The 11,503-nt window shown below is 42.4% G+C and overlaps 1 protein-coding gene across 1 annotated transcript; it reads right to left on the bottom strand.

The window, feature by feature from the left end:
• Window positions 1–3,016: 3,016 nt before the first annotated feature.
• LOC119140834 (perilipin-2-like) lies at window positions 3,017–10,644 on the bottom strand. Its single transcript, XM_037372468.1, is given in 9 exon segments — window positions 3,017–4,372; window positions 5,076–5,210; window positions 5,952–6,013; window positions 6,016–6,132; window positions 6,450–6,735; window positions 7,231–7,313; window positions 7,978–8,143; window positions 8,224–8,280; window positions 10,310–10,644. Coding segments are annotated over 8 exon segments (1,266 nt in total). The 5' UTR covers window positions 8,254–8,280; window positions 10,310–10,644; the 3' UTR covers window positions 3,017–3,985.
• Window positions 10,645–11,503: the final 859 nt, after the last annotated feature.

The raw sequence follows: 11,503 nt of genomic DNA, 5'->3' as shown, positions 1-11,503 counted from the left end.
ATGCTTAAAAAATTAGTTACATGCTGTTTCCTCTTTTTAATTAGATGGCTTAGGTAAGTTTTTGGGTGGTTTTTTGTTGTTTGGGTTTAGGGTTTTTTTTAATAAAGTAATTCATCAGTTGTTTCCAAATCCTTTCACCTATTTTACTGGCTATATAGTATTACTGTAAGTTGCAGTTTGGAAAAGATTATTGAAAGAAAAAAAAAAAAAAGAAAAAAGTCATCTTAAGGTATGTGAGACATTTTAAAAGCTTTCCATCTTTTTTTAGTTTAAGGCAAATAGCTATATCCCTGCAACTCCAGCTCTTACACAAATCCTGTAATTTGGATTTGACCAATGTGTATGCTGCTATAAATATGATGTTTGTGAAACTTTCATATCATATGGAGCTATTTACAAATGCTTGTATTTAAAACTTTTGTAGCTAAGTATTATCAGCAACGATAGAGTAGCTGTCTATTAAGTATGCCCGGAAAGAGGAAGTTCCAACTAGCATGAATGATTTTTTTATTCTCTCTTGAACAGAAACAATTATTTTCTGAACTCTACATAAACCATAAATAATCTTATCAGTGATTATTTCATTAGCACTCTGTTGCCATCCTAGTTTTTGCATGACTAGCAACCTTTGACACTTTTCCATTTCATCTAGTTTTTCTGCCTTGCTGCAAATAGGATCAACTATTTCCTATAATTTTCAACATACCTAATCTTACCTTTTTTAAAAGGTTCCAGAGATTTCACAGCTTTCTAGCCCAAGCTATATCCTCAAAAGTGGTTTTGGACTAAGAGCAGGCAAATTTCTATGTAGTGTAGCTGAGCTGCTTCATACATGCAATTACAGAGAAAGAGCTAAGCTAACAGGAAAAATGTATGAGTAGACTCTGCTCTGTTAATATCTTAGGTTTTCCTCCTCCTGTTTGAGAGTTTTCAGCAATTATCAGCATGTACTTCAGATTCAGTCCACTGTGGGGGAAAAAAGCCAAAGAGGTCTTTGGAAGATGTCCACATCATTCTTGCCTCCAACAGACATTTTAATAGTCACCCTAACTCCACTAGAAAAAAATACCCAGTTTTGTCAGCATTCTAATTACAAGTCTAGAACCTAAGGGTACACTGTACTAAACTACCAACAAGAAGATAGCCTGGCAAGCTACAGTTGCAGTTCAGTGCTCTCATTACTACGGGAGTCATAATTTCAGCCCAGAGACATGTTCAACATAAGCCAGGAATATACTGAACTGCTGTTATTCAGCCCTCTTTCCCCCCCCCCAAGGAAGGGTACCTAGTTCTACTGGGAGGGTGGACAGAAGCTTACACACTTTTGGCCAGGGAAGGGGGGCGAGGGGTGGCTCCAGGAGCCAACAGAAGAATCACACCCCAGAAGAGCATGATACAGGAACTTGTGTATAGCATTTTGGTGTAACAGGCTTTACCTGTTACCATTAGGTAAGCATTTAACCAGGCATTTCTCCATTCATGGCCATCAGTTGTGGGCCAGCTGTCAGAAGTCAAAGGAACTTTTGCACAGAATCCACCCACAGTCCATAGTGAGGACAAAATAATTTGGAGGTCTAGGCTGGTAATATTTTCCCTCGTTTTCTACTTCATCTGCTCACTGACATTTAGCGAGGCTGGACAGGCATCTAAGCAAGTCCAAATCAGTAGTCCAACTTAAGGCAGAACAGAGAGATGTATTGCTTTTGCATTAGTACTAGGAGGTGCTGCTTATTCCTCAGTCCCCAAAAGACAGTGAGCACTTTGAATATCTTAACTTGATGGATCACCTCAGAACAAAAGCTCACAGGCATCAGATTTTAAAATACATGTAAGAATGGGAATTCCCTTCTTTGAACTACCAGCTTCTCCCAGACCAGATTAGTCCCATTCTGTTCCTGAGCACCTCCACAACAGTAGATACACTTTACAAGTTTTATTACAAATGCAGATGAAAAAGAATATTCTCTGGTTGGACTTATTCAATACTTGAAGTAAACAGAATGAATTGCTGAAAGAATTCCAGAAGCCTTCACACAGGCCCTAGCTGGAAAGAATTATCTCACTATCTCATGTCAATTTCTTGTTAAACAGCCCCCCTTACAAAACCCAAGTATTTATACATGGAAGTTACGGAATCTTTATCTGTAATCCTCTGTTTTGTTTTTTTAAATACTGTGCTTAAAACAGTCTTGATGCAAGCCCTCTCACAGTAGGCTACAGTACATGTAATTTGCTTTAGTGCCCACGTTGTACCAGCAGTAGAGGGGTATTGCTCCATGTAGCAACATGCCACCAGGTGGCAAGCTTCCTCTGAACTCTTATTTTCCTTTACACTTCCTTGGTGACCTCTGAAAATGGTGGTCAGCATTGCTACACAAAACTCAAATTTGCACAGGGCATGCATTAAGAACAGAGACACAACTTACCTGGACAGCCCTAAACCAAGAAAGCTTATTTCTCAGTGACTGTAATTCTCTTCCAGGAGAGGGATTCACAGAATCTACTGAGGAACGATTGCACCCAAGTAGCTGAGTGTTAATATATGCTTGTCACTCAAGTTCAGAAGAGGGTAAATAAAGTTAAACAGGTTAAAACTGGTCTTTGCAGCTGAGTATATACTGTTTATAGGGAGCCAGCTGCCAAAGCAGCTAGCTAGCAGTCCCACACACACAGAATATCTACTGCAAAGTTAGGACAGGGCATTTTTTTGTCTGTATCCTTCTCAATATTAATATATGCATCAGCTCACAGCTTAGGTCATTGTTAAAGGCAGGCAACAGAAAACACCAAAAAAGCAGCAGTAAAGCTAAGCTAAGACTGAATGGAAGGATGCACAGGAACTCAAAGGAAGGACATGCTGCAGCAATCTCTTATCTATACATATGCACACGCATATATTTTCAATGCATGTCTACTTCATTTGCATTTCAGGTTTGCTTTCTGCTGGACTCAGTTTGAAGGAGTCCCAGAACAACAAGTTACATTTGTTTTAAACACCACTGAAATGGAGACAGACTTTGGCTACTGAAGCATTTATTACTAATATACAAAATGAATTACAAAGATGGCTACAAAAAAACCCAACTACCCACACAACATCAGGCACCTGGGTACAAACAGCATGAGTCTTGTCTTTATACTGTATATTAGAAAAACATGTTGATAATGATTTGGTCTGTTACTGCAACAGGCTCACCAGGGAAGCAGTCATGGCACCAAGCCTGTCAAGAGTTCAAGGAGCATGCGGACAACACTGAGTCATATGGTTTAATATTAGGTAGTCCTGCAAGGAGTTGGACTCCATGATCCTTATGGATCCCCTTACAACTTTAGATACTCCAGAATTCTGTGGTCAGGTTACTATGTTATACAATAGTTAAGTTTAGATAGTTAATGTTAACGCTGTCACAGCATTTAAGTAACTCCAGCTGACTCATTCAGAAACCCCACTTTCAGCTTTGGAATTCTGTACTCACAGACCTTTTGTCATGAACTGTGTAGCAGCAGAATTTGAGACAGTCAGATCCATAATCATCAAATGTGTGATCCACAGCAAATATGGAATTTAAACATATCTAGCTAGACTGCAGGGCTTTTAAATGCATTTCATAGTATGCAAGGTTTTTATATCATTCTGGTACAGATTAAGCAACATATCAAATGCTTTTACCAATGGCACGTTTTATTTAGACTAATGGTATTAATACCATTAGTCAAGCACGGTGAGGTTTCTTAACTTGACAAACAAGCATCTTGACAACTGTAAGCTGTCAGTATTTTGGCACTCAAGACAGTTTAAGTTAAGAGTGGCTTAACTACAAAGGACAATGCAGCTCATGCGTGAGTGTCCTTTTTCTCTATGCTTATCCCACTTCTATGTTTATGGATTTTTCTCCAAGGCTTTTGACAGCTACACTTGCTAAGGCTACTTGTGTGTACTCTGCTGACTGACCAAACATGCCATGCAGTTTATTCAGTAGCGTGTTCAGGCTGTTTTGTCTTTCTGGCTGGAATTTTTCTCCCCTTCACCTTTGCTCTCAGCATGCTGAAGGCCAGGCAGTTGTGGGTAAAAGGGACCTACCAGCCAGTTGAGCGGTGTGTTGTTAACAAGATAATCCATCACATCATCCAGAGACTCCTTCATTTTCTTCAGCTGTCCTTTGCTAGTTGTGAGAAAGCTGTCTGATAACTCCTGGAAGGAGGATGCTGACCGAAAGCTCTGGTAGACATCGCCTGCCATTGACCCAACATTGTAAACCTGATCCTGCACATTCTGTGGCAGCCCCTGTAGGCTTGAAACCAGTGGGAGGCAGGTGGTCTGAAGCTGCTGAGTGAGGGTCCGGGCAACAGCTAGAGTTCTTGACTCAACGTACTGGAAACAAAAAGTTTAATAGCACGTCAATATCTTTTTATGACTGTAGCAGCTTCATGTTGCTCAAGATATATCAAGAAGCAAAGTAAACAGGATGCAAGTAAAATAAAGCTACAGCAGATAATAAAACAGGTCTTAAGCCTGAAGAGTAAGAGACTTGAAAGTACTTGATATTTCTTCAAATCTCAAGTACTTTGTGGAACAGAAATACTGGTAGCTTCTACCCAGTCAACAGATAAGCAAGCTCTTGTTTCAAATCCAGATAAGAAGTCATAGTAGGCAAGTGTATTCTAATAAATAATTTGCATGCAGCTGCTTACATGTAAAACACAGTGAGGCTGTGCCTAAGACCATTTTATCATGACAAACGGTTATTTGTCATTTGGCCATATCAGGTATGAGTCCTAGCTGATCTAGATACGGACATCCCAACCCAAGTTCATATGCTAAACAGGATGACCGTTCTCTTGAAAGGAGAATGAACCCGAGTGTTTGCAGCAAGTAGGCTCACTGAAGAGTTTGCGCGTCCCCCACTTTCCATAGCAGTCGCTAGTCAGCTGCCCTGCACTTCGGTATTCAAATTCCAATTTGCACATAAGCTTCTGTGCTGTTAAGATGCTGTGCACTTTGAGGACTGTTAGTTTGCCATTACCTTGACAGTATACAATCCATTTATTTCTGGTTTACATTTACATCTCTTTACCTCAGTGCTATGTGAGTCATCACCATCATTTTGGCCTGTATTTTTCTTCCATTCTACCCAGGATTGATAAAGCTTTTCCTGAGCATCAAGAAGTTTCTGATTGGCACTATTCATGTTCTTTCTGGCATACTCGATCTGAAATACAGTCAAATAAGGAAGTAAAGCAAAGAATCTATAAAAGTTCCATTAGGACTACCCTAACTTACCTGCTTTGTAAGGTCCTTTTTAAATACTTTAGAAGTTCAATATAAGATTTTGGGTAATATAAGCGTGCATTCCTTCTCTTCAAAGCAGAGAAAACAGAATGCAGTTTTAAGATGTTATATAGCATATCCCTCTTCCTCAACTATTTCCCCCTCCCCCGTTCACATCCTACACAAGGATTTGAAAGCATATAGAAGGCCATGACTCTTTATGCACAGTATCCTGTACATAAAGGTACATTGTTAGGATAAGACTACTGAAGTACCCAGGAATGCTCAGATACCCACAGCAAGATATGCAAGCCCACAAAGAACCTGACCATTTTATTAATATAAAGGACTGGAGTGTTGAGTTGCAAGACACTTACTTCACTGAATGAAGTCTGTGTTAAACTCAACACTTCAGAACAGAAATATCACTTTAAACATGTCACTTCTATTCCTGCAATGCTCAAAATTACAAGCAGTTCCTGGCTCATTTACAGCTTAGCCTGATTTAAGATCTCTCCTGAATAGCGGTGAAAAGCTCCGAATGGGAAATCCTTTATACCCACAAAACACACTTAGTATGAGAAAGCAATTCCAGTTTTCCTATGCCTCTTTTTGGTTATTTTCTGCACTCAAACTGTGCCAGTGTTTGCTTTTCACAACTCAAGTGAAAGCTTAAACTTACCAAACTAACAGTGTGGTGGAGCTGAGAGATTGCCTCCTGGCTTTTCTGTTTAGCATCTCTAAATTTAAGGCTTGATGGTAGGCACATGTGCAGACCTTTGAAGACAAGGATCCTAGTCTAACATAGTAGCTTGGCTTTTGAACTCCAACTTCGAAACCTTCAACTTTTGCAGCTTCTTTCTCTAGATATGTAGAAAGGAAGCAAATTGACCAATGGAAGAAAACTTAAGCAAATGTAACTGCCTCAGACCTCTTACTAACAGCTGAATACTGGACCTGTTTAGTAGCCCTTTAGTACCATAGTAAGTTAATAAGACTACCACATGTGGAAATCTTTATTTTTCACTCTGCTTCCCTGTGAAGACGCTACTACAAACAGCAAGGCAAAGGCAGCATGGGAAGCACATGCCTTCTCCCCATTACAAGTAATAAATGTATGATTGCTTGCTTCTCTCCAATACCAGCATTCCAACAAAATCAAACCTTGAATTGGTCTTACCTAGTTCTGCTTCTGTAAGTGGGAGATACTGGTCAACAAGGGTCTCCTATTTAGTGAGAGCACTGTCCATTCCACTGCTCACCATCTGCACCACACGACTTCCCAGGACAGTGTTAATGCTGCCATTGACAACTGACTTGGTGATTTCTACACTGTCTTGCATTGCTTCTTTAGTCTTGCCCACAACTCCAGTGATCGTGTGAGCAACAGTTTCCTTGGCACCAGTCACAGGGGTTCTAACAGCTTCTCTAGCTCCCACAACTACATCCTTGGCATTAGCAACAACCTGACATAAGAAACAGGCTGATTCACTAAAACTATTTCCTAATGAGATACATAATCCAGGAAATACAGATTTATGCTAAAGCTTGTAAAATTATCAGTTATCTAGGAGAAATTATGTCCTGAAAACATATGTACAAGACAAAACAAAATATGACTTCCATGCAGCCTTCAGCTCAAAACACTTCAGTGATGTAATTCCAGTACTATTTGCTTCACACTGAGCAGGAAAGAGACAAGGACTCAAATTTAAAAAAAAATGCCCATCAGTGAACAGATGCTAGACAGATGTGTCAAACGTTGGGCAAGTTTTAAAATAAAAAAAAAGCAGCTTAATGGCATCCCAAAGGCAACAAAATTCTACAGAAAAACCTTTTACCTCCTTACCGCTTCTAAGCTGTGCTTGAAGCACAGCTTATTGAAATCTGTCTCCCTGCATTTTTAGTAATAGGAAAGGTACAGTTCTTCTGCTTCACATAGGTACATGGAAAGAACTTACCTTGTCAGTGAGTTGATTCAAAATAGGTAGTCTCTCTTCAATTTTGTCCAGACCTATGCACGTATAGTTGTTGGCAGCTACAACTATAAAAGAAATTACAATAGCTGGTTTAAAATTTGGAGTTTGTTTTCCCTTAGTATAAACAAATCCAGTTGAGAATTCCTCTTGAAACAGAGCTCATGCTAAAACACTCTTAAAGTAGTTTCCTCCCTTTTTCAGTGAAATTTGAGGCAGGAAAGCCCAGAAACAACACAGGTTTACAGCAACAGGAAAAAAAACTCACTTAAATCCATTTGACACTTTACAAGCAACTGTTAGAACAAGATAGAAGCACCTGGCTGCCTGCCACTTCATGAAACCAGGTTACTGGTTACAACAGTCTTGTGACACAGTTGCCAAATTTAATCAGTTGTTCTTAGCAAGAGAAAGTACAGGAGTAGCATTTGAAACCAGGTGAAAGGTAATGAAGGTGTTGAGCAACAGACTACATAACCATCTGGCATATCAAGATGAATCAGTTAGTTTAGGATTACAAAAGCTGGAATCTGCTTTGGCTCTAGACGGTTTGGGGTTTTTTGTTCAATCATACCCATCTGTAATCAGTTACTTAACAAGCCATGCAACAGGTTCAGTCAGCTACCTGAAGCCACACTCCAGACTGGCATGACCATGTTAAACTGTAAGTACATCTGGATATAAAAAGCAACCAGTTTAATTAAGTTATCAACAGTTCCATTGTTGCCTTACTTTGCGGTTCCAGTTTCTGGATGATAGCAGAGAAAGGAGTGAAGACTACTATCTCACATAGGGATTTCAGATAAGGATGGTTATCCTTTGTGGTGATGCAAGCTGTGGACACCATATCATAGGTGGAGCTCACCAAGGGAAGGTTAGCAACCCTCGATACAATGTTCTGTTTAAAAAAAGAAAAATGTTAGTTGACTCATGTTTCTGAACTAGGCATAAAGAACTATGGGGCTACGTAAGACCTACCTGCTGTGGATCAATTGCTGCCAATGCCATTTTTTCAGGTCTTGAATCTCACACAGCCTGTGAAAGAAGCATATTTGAGTTACAGGATTCTCATATCCACTCCATCTAATCGCCAGACTTTGAAACCAACAACCCTTTTGTAATCAACTCCATTGATCAAAGCGATTGGCATGTCCAAATTCTTGCATACAGGAATTACATTTTATTGTAGCAACTTAGAAATCCAAAACTTTGTTTCCCAATTACTTTGGTTTAGGCAACAGAAGTAGGGCACATGCAAGAGACAGGCTTTGAGGTACAGCACTTCACTGAAGAATTACCAAAGAGTTACCAGTCAGTCGATCAACCTATTTTTCTAGAAGACACACACACTTGGGCTTATCTGTTGAGCCAGGCCAAAGAAACACCAACCAACAAATCGCCAGAATTCTAGTTTAGGATGTCTAAACCAGATGAAGCCTCCACCATCGAGGTCTTTAATCAGATCAGATCTTCTGTTAACATAAGGGAGTCAAGTTTGACATTTGAGTCATCACTGCTGCCCAAATCTTGACAACACATGGAAGATTGAAGGGGAGTACTTATTTCAGTAACCTCAGCTCAATTCCCAGAAGTCATTCCGCTAAACTCAAGGAGCTCATTCTCTCTAGTGGCATACCCGATACCCATGCAGGACTCCCCCTGCACAGCTTGCTCAAAAGTTAGCATTCGTGTAACGCACAAGGTATAGGACTTTCCCACTGCAGAAAATCTCTCCTTTATGTTAATTTAGATTTAATTATTACCCATCCCACACTGGAACAGGCAGTCATCCAACAAGCCCATGCTACTCAGTTATCTTCCAACACCTACATCTTCCAACATGGATAAAACACTAACAGCTCTACCACCCATATGAACCCTGTAAGAAAAGAGGGGTATTGCAGTACCACATAAGGAGCACATACAGAAGTGCACTGTCATCCAATGTGCACATACAGGCTGAACATAATTTGCTGGAACCACTTTTTGCATTGATGTTTTCATATGACAGTTAAGTTCCCTAAGAACCTGCATAAATGAAGGCAACAGAAAGGCAAGCTAAAAGTCAGTCCTCAAAAGGACCGTGGTTTTCAAGACTTTCTGCTAAGTTTGTCAAAGAGGCACCAGCAGTTTTCTTCCTCATAGGTATGACAGTATCAAAAGGAGCGTGTTAAAATCCTGCCTGGGAACAAGTAAAACTTTTCCCCGTTACATAACAGGGAACAAGGACAAAGGCATGCTGTTGACATTTTAGACATATTTGCACATATTAACACACATGCCATAAGGTAATGCCTGTAATGAGATTAACCACTGTACATGGGACATACAAGCAGGTAACTGACACAGGTTACAGCAGTAAAAGAGTTGTTTTCCTTCCATCTATTAAATATTGAAATACCCCCAGGAACATGTTATGTTTCTCACATAGCATTACAAGTCTGATTACTCAGAGTACAGCTGAATTTCATTTTGGGCTGTAAAGCACGCTGTAGAACAGGAGAAGAGGCTAACAGAGCAGAATTTGGCCTCTGAAGGAGGAAGGGCCCTTACTTTAAGGATTACTCAGTATCTATAATATGTCCAAAAAGATTGAGCCAAACACAGCACGGATGTAAATTTTAGTCAACTAGTTAGTCTGTGAAGTTAGCCCTGCTCTTAAAGACATCAGTGATAACTACACTCTTGCACAGTTTTAAGAATTCCTTGCACAGTTTCAGCGCCGCTAGAAATTGGATCCACTTCACTGGAGGAGGCGAGTGAGCTGCCCGAATCAAAGCCCAGGAAACAAAAGCATATTTCGGAGACAGCAAAAGATGCTGAACAGGAAAATAAACAAAGTTACAGCTTTCATTTCTACCTTCCCTCCCCCACTATGACACGAGGCTAAAGGCCAAAAGGCAGCAGGCTGACAAACCCGCCGAGGAGCCCAGGCGCTCGCCCCGGCCAGCCGCGGCAGCCAGGGCAGGCCGCCGCCCCAGGCCTCTTCAGGGACGGGGCTGCCCAACGCCTCCCCCGGAGGCGAACCGGCACCCTAGGCCCGCGAGCGCCTTAGGCAGCCTACCGCAAAACACCGGGATGTGGGGCAGGGGGCCCGCAGGCGCAACGACGGAGGAGACGGAGGCAGCGGGAGCGGAGCGGGGGCGGGCCGCAGCCCGAGGCGCAGCCCCCGCCCGCTCCGCCGGTAGGCTCCACCATGCTGCGGAGCCAGCCTCGCAGGGCGGGCGGGCGCCGAGCGCTCCCGCGGCCGATGAGAACCGGGCCGGAGCGCCGCTGCCGGCAGTACTCACCCGGGAAAACCCAGAAAGGGCACAAGCACCTGCAGCTCAGGCACCGCCACCACCTGCCGAGGCCCGGCCTCGCCCCGCTATTTATGGGGAGCGGCCGCCGCCGGCCGCGCGCCACCCGACCTCTCGCGAGAGGAGGATGCGTCACTGCCGCCGCGCGTCAGCGGGGGCGGGGCCGGGCCGAGGCCGTGCGTTCACCCGTGCCGGTCAAGCATCAGAGCGGGAGGGCAGGGCCGCACCCAGAAAAAAGAAATCGTAATAAAGGAAACGCTTGTTGAACTGCTCTTTCAGCAGAGCCGTTCGTAGTACCTCTGTGCGAACACAAGGCCCAGAAAGGGGCCGGAAAGGTCCAGGCTTTCAGACCGAGGTGTGTAGGCCCACAAGTAGCCTGGCCAGGAGCAGAGGTTACAGACAAAACGCTTGCTCTCTTCACTCAGAATTCTTTCAGCTCATCCAGATGGGCAAAAGAACGAAGCAGGAGGTTAAGCTGTGTTGGTCATAAATTAATCACACCTCTTCCTTTACCCAAACTTCTTAAGCAGGACCATCCCAGGTGGGGCTGGAACACAGGGTATACTGAAACAGGGGGTCGACCAGCTCAGAAAGGCAGATGAGCCTCCGGTCTTCTTCTCCAGCACTACAAGTTCAGTTCAGCACACTCACAGATAATCACCTCCACAGGTTTAAACCCATGTTTGTTTGGTGTTCTTAACTTTTGTAACTCCAAAGGTGCACTTCACTTTTAACCTATAAACAAATGAGATACGCATCACAGTTAGACATATCAAAGCAGCAGGGAAAAATGGTTGTGGGCAAAGGTCCAAATACATATTTACAATTCAAGTTGTATTCAGCGTGCCATTGCAGTGACAGTGTCAGGAGAGAACTGCTTGACAAAGATTCAGGCCTCAAGGCTACATGTGCTACAAACCTGTACAAACAACTTCTGCTTGGGCCAGTAATTTTCACGT

Source organism: Falco rusticolus, chromosome W (assembly GCF_015220075.1).
Source record: "Falco rusticolus isolate bFalRus1 chromosome W, bFalRus1.pri, whole genome shotgun sequence".
NCBI classification, from domain to species: Eukaryota; Metazoa; Chordata; class Aves; order Falconiformes; family Falconidae; genus Falco; species Falco rusticolus.
This window is presented reverse-complemented; position numbering and strand designations above follow the sequence as displayed.